The sequence below is a fragment of the Pteropus alecto genome, unplaced genomic scaffold (assembly GCF_000325575.1).
Source record: "Pteropus alecto unplaced genomic scaffold, ASM32557v1 scaffold25, whole genome shotgun sequence".
NCBI lineage: Eukaryota > Metazoa > Chordata > Mammalia > Chiroptera > Pteropodidae > Pteropus > Pteropus alecto.
This window is the reverse complement of record NW_006441955.1, coordinates 22,829,989-22,848,905: the sequence shown is the minus strand read 5'-3', so window position 1 is coordinate 22,848,905 and position 18,917 is coordinate 22,829,989. Positions and strand designations below refer to the sequence as shown.

At 30.3% G+C, this 18,917-nt stretch overlaps 1 protein-coding gene across 1 annotated transcript in view; it reads right to left on the bottom strand.

Annotated features, from left to right (window-relative positions):
- The window catches only part of MSH4 (mutS homolog 4), a 67,810-nt gene that overhangs the window by 3,794 nt on the left and 45,099 nt on the right, over window positions 1–18,917 (bottom strand). The window contains exons 10-19 of the mRNA XM_006919333.3: window positions 18,035–18,099; window positions 16,776–16,945; window positions 14,905–15,041; window positions 13,542–13,645; window positions 12,315–12,439; window positions 10,463–10,663; window positions 7,359–7,477; window positions 5,756–5,884; window positions 2,219–2,393; window positions 796–884 (exon numbers count right to left, since the gene is read on the bottom strand). Of these exons, the coding sequence (XP_006919395.1) occupies window positions 796–884; window positions 2,219–2,393; window positions 5,756–5,884; window positions 7,359–7,477; window positions 10,463–10,663; window positions 12,315–12,439; window positions 13,542–13,645; window positions 14,905–15,041; window positions 16,776–16,945; window positions 18,035–18,099 (1,314 nt within the window). The remainder of the gene's footprint in view (window positions 1–795; window positions 885–2,218; window positions 2,394–5,755; window positions 5,885–7,358; window positions 7,478–10,462; window positions 10,664–12,314; window positions 12,440–13,541; window positions 13,646–14,904; window positions 15,042–16,775; window positions 16,946–18,034; window positions 18,100–18,917) is intronic.

Here is an 18,917-nt window from a genome sequence, read left to right as displayed (position 1 = left end):
AGGCAACAAGAGGTTCTTCAGAAGCAGAGAACTGGAACATTACTGATGAAGGGATTCACATTAGGTAATTAGGCAAGTAAAGTCATAAAGACAGTCTAGAGCTCAAAAGGCTGAAGGAATGCAATAAAAATTGAAGAAAGGTTAAGAAAAGGTGCAAGACAAAGGAAACCGTTACTACTGAAGAAAATTTCATACTGCTCCTAGCTTAGTTTACTGAACACACTGGATTCTTAAAACAATATAAAGTAATCTGATGTAAAAAAAAATTCTAAATTTTGAGTCAACAGATGTGAATTTATTATTGGAGCTACTGCTATCTGGCAAACTGCTTAACCTCGGTGAACCTCAGCTGTAAAATTGTGAGTAAAAATACCTTTATTTTTTATCTTTTATAAGACAGACTAACTGCTTCGTGAAGAGTTATGAGGCTTGTATATGATAATAGATAGAAGAGCTTTGAAAACTATAAAAAAGATATGAAAATGTTGGCATAGTGATTTTTATTTTTAATGGTTGTATAGATTTATTTTCTCATCATAAAGTCAGTGTAGCAACAAGTACTGTAGGAACTGAATTGTTCAACTTTTGTCTCCTATCTTATTAGTTGACTTACTGGGAAAGGTTATAATAGACCAAACCAAAAAAGTTTTGAGAAGAGGAATTTTTTAATTTAGGAATTGGGTTGTTTAATTTTAATTATTTTATATTTAAATTCAAGGCCATATAATAAATATGTGTACTAAAAGTATTTTCTTGAATTTAAAAAATAGTTCTTCTTATTAGAAAGTTTCTTACCAAAATTTGTCTGGTAATTTGAGTTGTAATTTCTTTGGCATCCAAGACAATTGATGGCGGAAGTGATGAGACCTCTGCAGCTTTTAATCCTGAAATTATAAACAATGGGCTTCAATATTGTTATTGCTGGTATTGTTATGTTTCTTTTAACCAGTATTAATCTTTTCTTCGCAGATTTAAAGTTTCCTTAGGAATTCCTAAACTACTTATAAGAATAATTCTCAAAATTAAGTTTTCCAAAGTTCAACTTACCAATTATTAGATTTAATTACCTGTTAGATAAATTAGATCAATTACCTTTCAAGATACCACTGAGATAAAAGGACAACAGGTTAGCAAAAGGAAAAGAGGTAATTAGAAAACTGAATAATAGTAGTTAACATTGAAATTCCAACTACAAATGCAGTTAGTTAATAGAAAAATATATGGGTTTTGCTGGGGAGGAAAATATTTAGTCACTGAGATAATCCTACAACTGAATGTTCCTCTATCCAGCAGGTCAATGAGGGAGGAATTTCTCAGAAGATATGATGGTATATCTTCTGAGATATACATGCAGAAGATATGCAGAAGATATGATGGTATATCTTCTGAGATATACATGCAAATTCAAGTACCAACTAGTATTCTTATTTTCTCAGAGCTTAATTTTATTGTATAAATGCCATACAGGCTTCCTACTGTGTAATAGTTTATTGTATTTATTGCTTTAGAGGCAACAGAAGCCCACTAACTGCTTAGTAATTGCTAGGCACTACACTAGGCAGTTCGTATTTGATGATTCATTTAATGTTCACGAGCCCACATATTTGGAAAATTATTTAACAGATGAAATTGAGGTAAATAAAGACTAAACATCTGATACAAATTAAGCTATTCATTTGATTTCCTATTTCAAATAGCAAAAAAAAAAAGCACATCTCACAAGGGTCACATTCATTGCTAAAAATTGAAAGTTCTCTGAAACCATGAGATTTCACATGTCACATAATGATTTAGATAGAAAATACCTAATCAAGTTTATGAATATCATATGGTGTAATACACTCCATTTTAAGACTTTATATTTAATTATTAAGTTCCCAGACTCTGAAGAACACAGAGAAAGAACCCTGTTAATGAAAGTGTATCAGAATTAGTTTTTAATTTTAAATAACTTACAAATATAAACTAAATTACATTTTTCTAATACTTCTAGGGCCTTAATGTATTTTAATTCTACATAGTTATTGGCTAATATAAGTTTAAAAATAGGCTTACTACATATAAAATAAAAGTTTGACATAGAAAATAAGGTCTTAGAGCATATAAGCACTCAAAAGAATGAAGAAAAGTAACAGGTTGACAATCAAGTAAAGGGGAGAAGACAATTTCTCTTATGAGAATATGTAGTGTTTCAGTATATACTTTCTTTACATAATACCGTAATTTTTTTCTTCTGTGAGTCCCTTAGAAAGTTTGTAGGTGTACAAGATTGCTTCTTTATTTCTTGAGGTGTTCTTTACATGCTGAACTTCAAAATGCATGTTTTCTACATTAGGATACAGGACATCTATATTGCATAGTTCCAGAAAATGTGTAGCAAACAGTGTAAATGCCTGAAATAAATAATAATAAATTTCAATACTTTTTAAATGAACTAAAATTTTCTATTTTAACTATTTAAACAAAATTTAGTTTAGTTTTCCAAGTAGCTTGGCAGAAATGTAGAAACGAAACTAGTAACTTTGAAGTTAACATGGTTGATTCATTTTAAAATGTTTAAAAAATTTATATTCAATGAAGGACATGTTTATTATGTTTATACATACACATTTATGAAATATTGTAAGAAAGTAAATAAATCCAAAAATGAACTTCTATAAAAAGTATGAAGACATTGAAAAAAGTGAAGTTTATCAGAAATAAATCTATTAACTGAGGTAATCTTTTCTTCACAGATTTAAAGTGAAGAAAACGGTTTCTCTTAGGAAAATATGTAGTGTTTCAGTATATAATTTCTTAGAGAAGTAATCCACAAACAAAATCACATTTCTATCAACTTTTAAAAATGATTTTAAAAGTAACTTCCCTCCATATAAGTGGTTTTTGAAAAACAGAATCAATGGATTGTCTTAGATATGTGAAACTGCAAAGATTTTAAGTTTGTATATTTACATTGTATTTGGGTTAGATATTTACATGGAAAAAAAGACTGAAAATTGCTTAGGACAATGATTCTCAAACTTTAGTCATCTGCTGGGGAACTTCTTAAAGGTGCAAATTCTTGGCGCTTATCCCCCTGCTCCAAATTCTGTCAGTAGCTGTAACGTGGGCCCCAGGAAACTGTATTTCCCTAAGTACTTTAGGTAATTTTAATGAAGGTAGTTCAAGTGACTTATGACCAGCACACGGTTTCCAGCCCAGAGTTACCAGAGCAGATAGAAATTTGAATAATTGATCATGTTTTAAGATATTACCAGTAAGAAACTAAATAGATAATTAGTGGAAAATTAAAGTATTAAGACATTAAAAAGAAAATATTTGACTGGCAAACTGTGGAAGGGGGTGGCAAGGGAAGGAATAGTTTTGTATATGACAGAAAAATGAAAAATCTCAACTATTTACTCAACAAATTAAAAGAGTATAAAACAAACCAAATTTATAAAGCAACAGAAAATATTTAGAAACCCAATAAACTATTTAGAAGTTAGGGACCATGTTCATAATAAAAGCATGTCCTCAAAATTTATATATTAAACTAACCTATTATGGTATTTTGTAAACTCTATTTTTTTCTCTTTAAAAAAAATTATTATTAGTTTCAAGTATACAGTACATTGGTTAGACATTTATATAGTTTACAAAACGATCCCCCTGATTGTTCTTTCTCTGCTCTGGTTCTATACCTCGCCATCACATTAATGCTGACTACATTCCCTATGCCATGCTTCCCATCCCTATGACCATCTATCAACTACTAATTTGTACTTCTTTAACCTTTCACCCCTTTCTCCCAGCCCGCCAATCCATCCCTTCCCTCTAACCATCACTGGATTGTTCTCTATATTTAATTCAATATAACAAATAATTATTCAAGAGCTTATATATTGCAAGGATTGTGCTAGGCACTAAAGATACTAGCTTAGAAAAATAGTAGTTAACTTTAAGGTCTTTAAAAGTAAGTAGCAATAATTATATTTTAACTAAATTATTTATAGTAGAAAAGGATAATATTATGGTTTGAATGTTTGTGTCCCTACCCCAAATTCAAATGTTGAAATTATAACGCCCAGTGATGGTTTTAGGAGGTAAAGCCACTGGGAGGTGATTAGGTCATGAGGATGGAGCCCCGTCATGAATGGGATTAGTGCTCTTATAAAAAAGACCCCAGAGAGCTCTCTTACCCTCTCTGCTGTGTGAGGATACAATGAGAAATTTGCAGACTGCAATATGGAGGAGTGTCCTCACCAGAACTCAACCACACTGAAAACCTCATCTCGGACTTCCAGCTTCCAGAATTGTAAGAAATAAATTTCTGTTGTTTATAAGCCACCCAGTCTATGATATTATGTTGTGGCAACCCGAATTAAGACAGCTATTCAAAAGTACTAATAAAAGCATTATTCTCAGCTGTTACAGAATACCTCACATAGGATTCTCCCAAGAAACAGAAGATATATAGATATATAGATATATAGATATCTTATATGTGTGTATATGTAAAGATAGATAGATAGATAGATAGATAGATAGATAGATAGATAGATAGATAGATTTCAAGGACTTGGCTCATGTAGTTATGTAGGCTCACAAATTCCAGTCAGCAAGCTAGAGACTCAGGAGAGCTAATGAGGCAGTCCCTGTCTAAAGGCTCAAGACCCAGAAAGAGCAGATGTTTTAGTTCAAGTCTGAAGACCAGAAAGACACCCAGTTCAAAGGAAGACAGGCAGGAGTAATTTCTTCTTATTCCCAGGAAGGTCAGTCAGCCTTGTCCTATTCAGGCCTTCAACTGGGCCCCATTCAAAATTGATTGAATGGAGCCCATCCACATTAGGACAATCTGCTTTACTCTTTCTACCAATTCAAATATTAATCTCATCCAGAAACACCCTCACAGATAGACCCAGAATATTGTTTGACCAAACGTCTGGATACTCTGTAACCCAGTCAAGTTGACATAAAATTAACCGTCACAGACACCAATTAGCTTTTAATCCTAACAAGTAATACATGCATCTTATTTATATGAGAAATTGTGATCAACTGACAAAGACTCAGAATTACAAAGACTAATGCTATCCATTAATGTTACTTTTTATTCATCATATACTTTAAATATAAAATAAGATTGTTCTCAGTCTACAAAAGGAATCATTATGGACTTTCATTTAAGGTATATAACCTCATCTTAGGGATATTTTAAGGTACTTTAAATATGGAAAAATATTTTTAAGTTTTTTCATATCATATACATTTTGAGTGATGATCTAAAATATATTTTACAAATTAGTTAATAATAGAGCAAAAATCATTGTTTTACATATTTGATTTGTGAACAAACATTTTCTTTAAAGGAATGAAATCTTAGGTAAATTAAATAGATTTCCAATAAAGTGACCTCAGATGCCTAGTTTTACTTCATGTTGTGACATCATAGTGACTGTTATTACACATGGAGACAATTATTAAAATGATTTCATGTTTCGCTCCTTGATTTGATTAAATTAAAGCCAAGTGACTAGTTTTAACATTATCTGTATTTCTTGATTTCCTCTTTTCCTTATCTACGTCATGACTACCATAACTAACCATTCCTACTTCCATCAAAAATGAAGTAAATATTAATGCACAGTATGTCTTCATTACTTAAATTTGTTTAAAGAGCTACTTGTAAGTGTCTGTAAAATCTAATCATGATAAATATATAAAGGATACATAAAAAAAGACTCAAAATCAATATACTTTAAATATAGAATACCTTTAAGCTCAGTAGATATTCACAAACAGCATAACAAATGCCAATACCTTCTTCTGTATTAGTACCTCTGCCAAGTTCATCAATTAATATGAGTGATTTGTCATTAGCATTATGCAGAATATATGCTATCTGAAAAACATTATTTTAATATTCATTATAATCAAGTAGCTGTCACTATCATAGAAAAAAATGAGGAAAAATCCAGTCTATTGGTTCATCTGAAATATATTTTATAGAGAAATCCAACTGAGCAGAAACTAACACATTTCTAAAGACTTCATGACTAATAATTTCAACAGAATAGTCGTCGTGTACATAAAATGACATAAGCATACGTGTATGTGACAAAAGAGTAAATAACCATTACTTAAAATACTGAAATTTTAGATACAGTGAAATAAAGCAATGAATTAAATGTTTAAATAAAGCATAAACATGTTCATTTTCTTCTCCAAAAATGACTAATCAATTGTTGTCATAAAATATTCAAATCTATTCCTCAAATTTATTTTAATTTCTCTATATCCAGTAAAGATAGAAAGAAAAATTTTGGAAATAGCATACAAGTCCATTGATTCCCGGTGAAACAAATTTAAATCCATGCCCCCAAAGACCAAGACTTTAATTAACAAATATGCTCCTCTTCCGCTGAAGATTATTAACCTCTTTCTCAAAAAATGGAATTCTACCTTTATTATGTCATGACACAATAATAACTTTCATGGCCATTTTACCTTCCTATGGGACTAAGCTTTTTGAGAGCTAGGTCTATTTAAAAATATAACTCAAACATCTAGTATAGTGCTATATTCTCCCATAGATATTCAATACATACTAAATAATATATATATATTTGTCATATACTATGGGCAAATAAGCTTATTCTCCCTCTATCTACAGAAAATTAGCCAACTGTACAGTGCTCTAATAATTCCTACCTACTAAAGATAGGCCAAGAGCTACACTGAATTCCTTCAAGCCTACTTGACATTTGCTCAGATTAGAAATAGGTGATGATACACACTTTGTTACAGTAAGTGAGAATTCTATAAGAGCACAGAACAGAAGGCTTTAAAAAAGCCTTCTAACAGTGATCTTTTATTTTAGAAACATACAGGAATAATAAATACTATGCAAAATGGTCCTGAACAGGTCATTTTCTGAGAAGTCTTTCATATACCCCATACAAAATAATGAAAGCATGTTTTTATCATTCGATAACACTAACTTTTTCTTTAAAACTGTAGTTTTCAATAAAACAGTCACTCCTATTTCCACATAAGACAGAAATTAGGAAGCTGTCTTTGACTGCCCTCTGGCTCTGTAGAGTAGTATAAGCACATATGCATGATTTAGTTTAAAAATACTTTCTTACGATGATTAACAAATAGTGGGGAAAGTAATATGTTTTTTTTTAAAGTTTATTGGGGTAACATTGGTTAATACAATTATATAATTTTCAGGTATACATTATAATTTGAAATCTATATATTCTATTGTGTGATTACCACCCAGAGTCCAGTTTCCTTCAGCTACCATATATTTGACCCCCTTTAACCACTTGTAATATGTTTTTAACATAAGAAAAGTTTAGTTTGGGTACCTCTTTCATTTCCTTCATAAATGTTGATGAATTTGTTTCGATATCATCATCAGTACTGATTCTTGTAAAAATCTGTTCAGCAATTCTAAAGGAAGAATATTCTGCTGGAATATATGATCCTATAAATTATAAGACAGAAGTAAACTGAAATGCTTTTATAAAATATAGGTACTAATATTTTGCACTTTCAATCAACTCGGATTATTTACTAGCCTATCCAGGGACTATGTGGTGGAAAGATCAATGGATATGGAGTTAGAAGACATGGGCTCAGTTATGTTATTTATTGAATAACCTTGGACCACACTTAAATTCTGTCATATCCTTCATATATGAAATGGAATACTTGCCCTATTTATTATACAAAGTTATTTGGAATTTCAAATAAGATAGTATATACTCAAGTTCATTGGAAAGATTTGTCATAAACTTGATAAAAATTTTAAATAATATAGTTAGATAATAAAGAATATTCAAAGTATGAAAATTTGAGGGAAATGCTTATGAAGTTAAAGTTGATAAAATCGTTATAGAAAAATATATTAGGAAATATCTGTTAATAGCAATTTATAGAAATAACATACAATCAGAATGAAAGCAAAACATTTAAATTTTTTTAAAAGGTGAATTTTCATCCACAAGACTGTTTCTGCCTGAGAAGTAAGTTATCAAGCTAACTAATCTAAAACAGCCATCTTTTGAAAACAAATCTATCTGATTAATATAACTACCTCTAAATGGAATAGCATATAAAAGGCACTCTGAAATCAAAACAAGATAAAAATAAATAGTTGAATGGGAAAAATATCAAGTATACAGAACTCTACACAGACAAAATGGTGAAATCATGGGAATAAAAAAACAAAGCCAGATTATTCCAGGATTTAAAACAAAAGAAAGGATGAAAAATAGGATCGACCTTCAAGGAATAAGAACTAGCAGGAAAAGAATACAAAATTCAGGATAATACTAATAAAAAATAATAATGATAATAATAACAATAGTAATTATAATGATTGCACTTCAGAGAAATTTCTTAAATATAATTTATACTCCAGAAATATTAAATGGGAAAATAAATGTGAAAGAACCAAGAATAGAATATAGCATATATGATGTATGTTTATATTTTCTCCTTTCTTTTACCCCCACCAAAAAGGCTCTCAACATTTTTTTTCTAGATTATTACAAAAGCCTCCTGGCTGGTATTTTGCTTCTAGTCTGGCTCTCATTTAAACATACATCAACCAAAGTGATCTATCTAAAAGTCAAATCCAATTGTGCTATTCTCTTGCTTAAATTTCTATAGCTCCCTATAGATATCTGGATAAAGTTAGATCTCTTCAGTTAAGTTCCTAAGGCCCTTCATGATCTGACTCCTGCCTGTCTCTCCATTTTTATACCCTTCCATTTCTCATAGCCACTCTTTTCTCTATAAAGCCAAGAAACTACAAAGCCTCTGTACTCCCTATAGTTCCCTGGGAATCCCATGCCTTTTATTTTCTTCTTCTATGCTTTAGAACACGTTCTCACTTCTCCTGAAAAGTCTTTCTCACACCCTTCCCCTAAGTCCACATCATTTTATATACATTATCTCACTTGGTCTTTGCAACTATTCTTAGAAGTAGGCACTATTATAATTTTCATTTACAGATAGGAAAACTAAGGAGGTTAAATAATTTGCCTAAGATCACATAGCAAGTAGGTAGACAAACGAAGTCTAGTTCCAAAGCCTGTGTTCTTAATTTTCATGCCTTTCAAGTCCTTCCTTCTGTTTCCTTTATGATTAGATCATATGAGATAATCATATATACTTTTAAGTATTGCAGAGGTTTGAGATAGACAGTAACAAGAAAAGTAAAATAATTTTCTTCAAATATCTAAAGGGCTATTATTAGGAAAATCTAGATTATTCTGTGATGTATACAAGGTAAAAATTAGACTGATGAGTTGAAGTTATAGAAAGTCAAATTTCAATTCAGTATAATGAATGCTGTAACAATTAGTGCTGTCCAGCGATTGGACAGCATGTTTTTTAAAGGACAGAACCCCTCATAACTATTCAAACAGAAGTAGGATTATAGCACATATGAATCTGTATTCTTATAAGGGGAGGGAAGTTGGCTAAGTTCTTTTAATTCCAATAAAACTATAAAACTATAAACTCAATAAAATATTTATCATTCATTCATCTCTGATTTTCTTTCTCAATAGTAAGGGTAAATTTGCAGTTATCACCGATATTGTTATTGCTGTAGTCCCCTAATAATTACATTAGAACAGGGTTTCTCAACCACAGCACTTACATCTTGGGCTGCATAAATCTTTATAGTGTTGGTGTGGGGGTAGAAGGGGAGAAGATATGTCTTGTGCATTGTAGGATGTTTAGAGCATCCCTGGACTCTACATTCCCTTCAGTGTGACAGCCAAAAATGTCTCCAGATATTGCCAAATTCCAGGGGTGGGGGGAACCAAAATCATCCCTGGTTGAGAAACAGTGCATTAAAAACAATCATCTGATCTCTGATTCATATAGTCCTCAAGGAAACTCAGTTTTCAGGGACAAGAGATAAGCTGTACCTCTATATCAAGATATACATGACAGTGTTGGACCAGTGACAGCCATTTATATGCATATGTGTGTAATGTATCAATTGCCATATAAAAGTTATTGGTACCTCTTAAATTAAGTAGAGGAAATGTTTATCCACCCAATGTTATAATTTTAGAAAAGCCATATATGGGTTATTAAAGGCAGCAGCTTATCCTACTTATTTCACATTTTCTCAGAACAAAGTTTGTTTTTGATAATTATGATTCAGTTTAGTAATAATTGATACATTAGTAGTTATAGTAAGGAAGTCTCTAATTCTGTTATATTCCATAAAATATTTAGTATAATGAAATCCAAAATTAGACAGAGCTTAATAAATATCAAATCATAAAAATTATGGTCTACATACTAGGCATTACTATACTTCTAGGTAAGAAAATCTACTCCAAACTATTCTTGGGTTAATTAAACACCTGGATCTAAAATATCAGGCATAAAACATTTTAAATGTGGAGCTGAATTGGTAACCATAAAGTAAGCCATAACTTACCAATCTGGGCCATAATCTGACAAAGTGCAATCTGTTTTAAATATGTGGATTTCCCACTCATATTTGGTCCCGTTATGATCAAAAAATTACTCCCTTCTGTAATATAGGTATTGTTGGCAACAGGTTTTTCCACAGATATTTTTTCAAGAATGGGATGCCATCCCTGTTTGATTGCCAAAGTATCAGTAAACTCTGGCCGGACTAAAAAAAAAATAATGATTTTGAAAGATTAATATATTTATATTTAAATATTTTGTAGTGTATACCTACTATGTATACCTTAGTGATTTTTACTAAGATCAATTTACTAGGAACAATAACATTTAGGTATTATTTTATTCCAAATCTCTAAGTCCTTTTAAATTACAATTGACACACTCTAAACACCATCACTTTTATTCACTTCCAGTGAACTCTAGGATTTAGTTCCCTGTTACCCTAGGCTCTAAAACAGTTCACAACATTTTTAGATTTCTATAGAGATTAAGAAGAATAAAATAACCACTGATAATAGTTTTAAAATAACAATTACTACAAAATTGCACATTACTTAATCCCTACCTTAAGTATTATTTCAAATGTGGCATATTTAGCTTTTCAAATGAGGTATGAATACAGAATAAAACAAAATATAAAAATAATTTATGTTCGAACCCTTATAGAAATTTGTCTAAAATGAAATCTCAGGGAAAAAATAGACAAACAAAGATAGCGTCAATTTATAGAAACAAATAATGATCAGACTCCTCAGATATTTTTTGAAGTGAAGGGAGGAGGAAGGTGGGAGGACAGGTAAAAACTAAAATGTTACATTCCTCTAGATGAAACAAATTGATAAATTTGAAAGCACTACTATAAAAGTGAGGTTGGTTAAAAATTTTTAATTATTTTAAAATCTTTTTTAAAAAGTCATTATTTATAAGTTTGGAGTTTCAGGATGGTCCTTCTCAAATTAAAATGGAACCAACATCAAATATCTTCATAGTTAAGAAAACTACTATTAAAATTAGCTGATCCCTAATGTAAATATGTGACCTCAGAGGAGATATAAAAGATTGAAAAGTGTGAGTCTATAAAATGCCAATTGAAAAAGTTAACATTTCCATAAGAAATTAGGAAATATGGAATATGAAAAATTATTTATATTTCCCATTATAAAACATTAACACAATATTTTTGAACTATTACTGCTAATTTTAACTAGAAATTTTTAATGTTATTAATTTTATTAAGTCCACAATTATTCAACCTTAATTATCACATATTAGTTCAGTAAATTTGCATACTGGAGTAAGGTTATGACTGATAAGATAAATAAGAAATTTCAAAGGGCAAACAAAGTATTCATTTAACATTAGAAAATTATTAACATTTATATTCAAGGCCTGTCTGTATACTTGGGATACAAAAATAAATAAGGCAATTCCTGATTTGGTGATGCTCACATCTCAAGAGCTACTTTAGAAAGTGTTTACTTTGGAGATTGATTTCTCTTATGCTTATTAGTATTAGTCACACTGCTCCTAGTGTGTCTTCAGATTGGAACTTCATAAATTTGGATCATGGTCATTTTCACCGAAGAGACAGCTCAGCCTTGTTTTAGAAACCTTTAACGTTTCTTAGTTTTTTTTCTTTCTGATTTGTCAATTTCTCAGTAAATAATTTTCTAACTCTTAAAAGAAATTGTAAGGGCAATTGCACTGTCTCTATTTTGAGTCTCGGTCTAGGACCATACATAAGGGACTATATTTCATGTAAAAAATATAAAACATTCATAATTGTTATATAAAATTGCTTGACTGGAATAAAAATTTTAGTATGCAATATCTTTATTCCAAAGAAAGTAACTTACCATAGTCTGAAAGAGTGCAGGCGTGAGCAAATGACAGTAGCATATCCAGCATTGACACAGTGTCAGACAGTTTATATAAACAATGAATATGTTCATAAATCTCACTAAGCAGTTTGCATACTATCCTGAAAGTACATGTTTGGTAAAACAATACTTTTTAAAGAGGGACATACAACATAATTGTAAAACAATATTAAATTCATTGCCCGAGGCAAAGTAACATTCCTATTTGAGTTGTACATTAAAGATAAAATTTATTGGTCTATTGTCTCATTGTAGAGATGAGGAAATCGAAGCTCATACTCAAGATCAGAACTACTTAATAAAGAATCCATCTTCTGGTGTATTTCTAAAATAACTGCTTTTATTAAATATTAACGAAATAAATTTTTATTAAAGAAAATATTTTATATAGGTTAAATAAAGCCCTCACTGTACTTCTACAGACCCTCATCTGCTAATAATTTTGTGTTTTTGCATGTTAGATTCAACATAAAAGCTATCATGTGTTTTCTCTCACCCATATTCTGTCTCCTCCTTCTCCTTCTCTCTCTCCTTCTCCCTCTCTCTGACACACACATATTCTAACAATTACTTAAGCTTTTATGTGGCAGAGTTATCATAATTGTAACATAAATATAAAAATTTTTCCCTTACAAGGAAAAATGTTCCCAAAATGTACTTTATCATAATCTCTGTGGTCTAGTCCTTGAAATTATTTTGAAAGTCCAAAATTTCTCTTTATCATCTCAGCTTGCCAATTCTGAATGTTCTATTTCTTATTTCTAGCTGTATTGCTACTGTTTCATGTACAGCAACAGACTGGCACCATTGTGATGCTGCTGTATAAATATTAAGGCATGAGAAGTTCAGGGCTTACATACCACAGGAAAAGAGTAAACTGAATGAAGTCTAAAATAAGCCCATGATGTGCCAAGCTCTATATTACGTGGCATGCATACCACAGCAGTACCAGTAGTAATGGGGTTATTTTGCAACTAGATTTGCCATAAATCTTCTGTGCAGGTTACTAATCCTAACCATAATGACAGACTTTAAAAGTTTTAACTGTTTATCCAGGAAATGTTCTTTCTTTGCTAACGCTCACAATATTACAATTTTTTGCAATCAGACAAAAAGTCTGATCAATGTAATTAATGTAATTTATTGTAGTGCCTCAAATTAAACCAATTTAACTCAATATTAAAAAATATCAAATGCTCTTACATATAAGTCATTTGATAGATTTCTCTCAAAGACTCTTGGCATCTTTCATTCATTTTAATTAAATCTGCTGATGTAAAGCTGTAAGAATTTTTCACTTTAGAAATCTGCTAGGAAATTAAAGAACAAATGTCAAGATAAATGTATACTCATATTAAATAAAACATACAGATTTTAAACAATAAAAATATAGGCATTTAGGTTAATCACTTTAATTTTTCAACTATAGTTCACAGAGAAATTCCAAATAATGTTTGTGAATGAGAAAAGGAAGATTGATCTTTTTCTAAAGTTAAAGCAGGATTTTTTAACTTAGTCCATTTGGTTTGAGTATTTTTACAGGTCTTAAAAGAGCCATGCAGAAATCTTATGACTAAATAATATGTGGGATACATATTAGTAATCCTCACTCCATCTCTGACCCGTTTTAGCCCTTGTCCCGTATCTAAACCTCACTCAATCTTTAATCCCATTACTAAGTCTCAATCCATTCTTTACCTCATCCATTCCACATTACTTGGTAATAAAGTATATATTTAAAAACCCTGAAATTTAAATGATTTGTTTTTGTTATAAGGGACCCACTGGGAGTAGAGAAACCAAGATTAGAGAGGGTAAGACTTTACTAAACTGGTATATTGTGGAGGAGGTAATATGTATATAGGAAAAATATTTCCCTGGTCCAAAAGTTTGGCAATATTAGATTTAAAAAAATGAAGTAGACTTATCTACTTCAGGACTTTTAAACCTTTAACAGGCAAATGTGCATTGGAGAACCACATAAAATGAGATGGTACAGTACTTTCCGAATTTTTGTGATCAAAAGTACCTTTTGGACTTTCTTCATTTTTCTTTTTTTTAAATTAAATTTATTGGGGTGACATTGGTTAATAAAATTATATAGGTTTCAAGTGTACAATTCGACAATACATCATCTATATGTTGCATTGTGTTCATTACTCAAAGATAAATATTCCATCACTATATATTTGACTCCTTTTAACCTTATCTATTCCCCCACTCTTCCCTCTGGTAACTACTAAACTGATGTCTGTGTCTATGAGTTTTTGTTTGTTGCTTTATTTTTATATCCCACCTATGAGTAAAATTATATGGTTAATTTTCGTTTTTCACCCATACCAAGTTCTCAGAACTGTAGGAAGCACTATGTTTAGCATGCCTTTAAAAAAAGTTTCTGAATCACTCAAAGATTAATATAGCTATTAGGTGGGTAGATAATTAGAAGAAGCAATACACAGAACATTCAGAAATTTGTTATGTAAAACTCAAGAAGTACCTGAAAATATGTAAATATAATCCTGTAAAATCAGAAACAATAATTTCCTAATGTAACTCTAGAGTGTACCTTGACAAACTCTGAAGGCAGTTGATCATTGGGTAGGGCTGTACAATCTATAGTCATCTGGATGAAAAATCCTCGAGCAGAGCTAAAACTTGTCCTTAAAGGAAGACTATATTTTTCTGCAAGCTGTGCTATCATTCCTAGTGATCAGAAACAAGAAAAATAAAAACAAAACAAAGAAATTTTAATGAAAAAATTAAATTTTCTATTTTAAAATATCATATGATTTTCTTTATATGCAAATAGGAAGGTTTATACTTTTTAAACTCTAAAGATTTTTTAATGTCGAAAATAATGTCGTTAAGTATTCTTTTAAGAAAAAAATTATAGTGCAAAGATAGCCATTTTTATAGATATTTTGGAAGTAAAAGAAACTGTAAAAATGTAAATAAAAAATAAAACTAAGACTATTTTATACTCTCATTTTGATTTTTTTTCATTCTACTTTTTTGAAAAGGAAGAGAGCAAACACAAATTATTGCAATCATTAATTCATGACAAGAAATTCCCTCTACAAAACATACTTTACAAAGTATTCCAAAAGGGGAATTGGTAAGTCAACAAATAAAATTCCTAAAAAACCCAAATCTCCCTATGAACTTCAAACTCACTATAGAGTTATAAATATATATTTTAACATGATGACAGTTAATGTTTTGAACATTACTTGAGAAAACTAACATCTTTATTCTTAAAACAGGTCCCTTCTACAATTTTTCTGCTTTTCTTACTGGTACCATCATTCTCAGGTGAGAAATCTCAATTAGGACCAATGACTACATTTCCTTTTGCCATGGCCATATCTACTCGATTATTAACTCTTACCAATTTTTCCTTTGCATTGCTTTCCTCTCATACACATAGCTCTCACTGTAAATAATGTTAACTTGTAATAGTTTAAAATTGTCTCCCTGTCTCCACTGCTCCACTCAAATTCATTTAACATATCTTCTTGATGTATTTGACTCCACTAAGCAAAAATATCTCAGTGTCTCTTCATTTTCCTTGGGGGAAAAATCCAAACTCCTGGCCTTCAAAGACTAAATTCTGGTCCCTAGGCTACAATTCTAATCTTATCTCTTAATATTGCTGTAAGAGAATACCCTTTTCAATCCTAACAAATTTTTTCACTATCTCTTGAGGTTTCCTGATGCCTTTGTGCTTCAGCCTGTACCACTGCCAGTGGGTGGAATTCCTTTTTAGGCTATTCTATCTAATAAAAACACTACCATCCTCTATGCCTCAACACCCAGTCACTATCTTACCCCTCTAATCTACTATATTTTTTTTCAAGTCTTATATCCATGTAAAATTATATATGTAATTGATGTATATCAATATTAATAAATATATACACACATATCTGTGTATATGTGTGTGTGTGTATCTTTTTCTTTATTGTCTGTTTCCTCTGTTATACCATAAGCTCCATGAGGACGAGGACTTTGTCTTATTGGTATGTATTCTCTATACTCAGTATAGTATCTATGTTTACTAGGAGCTCAATAAATATTTATTAAATGAATTACTGTCCTCACTCAAATGCTACCTCTTCTATACAAACATGACATCTCTCCCTCCACTGAAATCATTTAGTACTGATAACCAACATTTTTATGTAGTTTATACACAATGCTGTATAAAGGTAACTCTATATGTAACTGAAGAAAAAATAGGGATACTATAACACTTTGAGATCTTTAAAAAAAGATTCCTTAAATGATAGTATGTGTTAAACTTATATGTTTGATAATGAGAAATAAATTAAAATTATGTATGGTGATTTATCACTAGCAAAAGAGTACAGTATATCCTTAAAAAGTTCATTTTATTTCTAAAAAAACAGAAAAATATGCTCAATTAAATTAAGTCACCTGCTATGTCATCTACAATCTCTGTATATGTTCTTCTAGCTATGTCAAGAAATTCATTTATGTTAGACCTCACTGCATAGCACTTCTGAGTCCTCATGTTCAGGCATCCTTTCATGTATCTTACATCATCATTAATTACTGTTTTAATCTTTTCAAGTATGATTCCAAACCTAAAAAATAAAAAACATTATAGGCAATTAAGTCAAATAGTTATTTTAATTAATAATTTGAGTCCCAGTTAATGATAGCAAATAATATTTTTAAAATTATTATTAAAACTTATTTTGAAAATTAACAAGCAATATATATGTTTAAATTTATATAAGTTAGAACTGTGACTATGTCAATTTTAAACTATTTTGTTGGTCAGGACTAGACTCCTAAAATAATTCTACAACTGCTAATAAAAAGATCTCCCAAGTTATACATGCTGACTGTGCCCATGACTATAAAACACACCCCTAAACAACCGTTATAAAATTTCTGGCTTCATGCTCATTGACTCAATAAACATTTATTTATATGATTTATCAATCACTGTATTAGATGCAGGGATTCAAAAAAGGATTAATATATGGTCCTTGCATTCAACTGAGCAAGAGAGACTAAAGAGATATTGTGAGGCAGTGTAACAGTAATTAAGTGCAGTGATCATGCAAGCCATAAGTCTGGTAATACTTGTTTTCCTAATCTTTTGTTTTATTCTGTTCTGTATTTTATGTGTGATTAATTTGGCTTTATTATTAACCTCAATTTGTGGCCTCACACAAGATGTGAATCTTGAATCAATGAAATAACAGTTGTTAAGTACCGCAAGTCTTTTTGGTCAAGAACCAAGGTGCTACTTCTAAAAAAAACATTAAACTTAAACTGTATGTAGATCTTATTGAGTATTCATGTCTGCTATCTTTTTTGTATTATATTAGCCCCTTCATGATTAAAAAAAGAAAAAAATAGTTTTTATATTTGCAAGTCTTTCCATGGAGAATAGCTAAAGAGAAAATTTTTAATTGTGTATGATTTCAATTTTTAATGCTATTCTAACTGTCCATTAACACAAACACTCAATGTGCTATTATATTATTTATTATTATTTAGAAGATTAAATGTATAGTTAGAATTTTATGAATATTTTAAAGGTTCTATTAACCAAAGCTCAAGCAATTGCTTTACAGTATATAATTAGTATCCTTAAAATCAGTTACAATCAAGAAGAAAGGAATAATCGGATATTTTATTAACAGGTGAGTGACAAAGACCTATTATCTTCCAAGGATCCATAGTAAGCTCTTAATAAAGGTGTGTTACAGTTCTTCAAAGCAATCTATTAAAGAATAAAATAAAGATAGTTAAGGATAATAAATCATGACATTATTCAAACATAGCATTTTACAATTGTTTAATACTTTACAGCTTACCAAGTGCTTTTTTTTTTTGCTTCATCTTCTCCATTTACATACAAATAACATATTTTATATAGGTGAGGACAGATGATCTCTTTCCCATTTACCAGATAAAAAGCACAAGGCTAGTAGTGGCCTCCAATGCTTCACTATTATGACTCTTATTTTTCTTGTCTCCCAACTAATTGTTAACATAACTACTTATTAGAAGTAGGTACTTAAACAACTTTTATTGTACATTAGCAGTACTCTACATATAATTCCAAAATTTGAGTTATATTTACATTAAGCTAAAAAGTGCTTTGTATATTAAAAAATAGAGCAATTTCTTTATTCTTACATGGTAAAAGTAGGGGTTTTATTTTGCTTAATGGAAACTTCAAGTGGTCACTATTTGAAGAAACAGAAAAGAGAAGAAACAGTTAAACTGAATTTTTAGTTTGCTATGAGGCAATGGCAATAATATTCTTTGCTTCTGAATAAAAAAAATTTACACATTGATAAAAACTAGAAAATTCATGAAAGCATAAACAATATTTAAATCACTCATAATTCTATCACCTTTCCAAAGATAAACACTCTAAATATTATGGGATATTTCTTGTCGCTTATTTAAATAAACATTTTATATCATCACATGCTCCTTTTCTCCCTCACCTCACTTGATAACTTACTATATCATGAGCATTAGAAACTTTTTATAGCAAATATTTTAAATAATTCCTCTCATATTCCACTA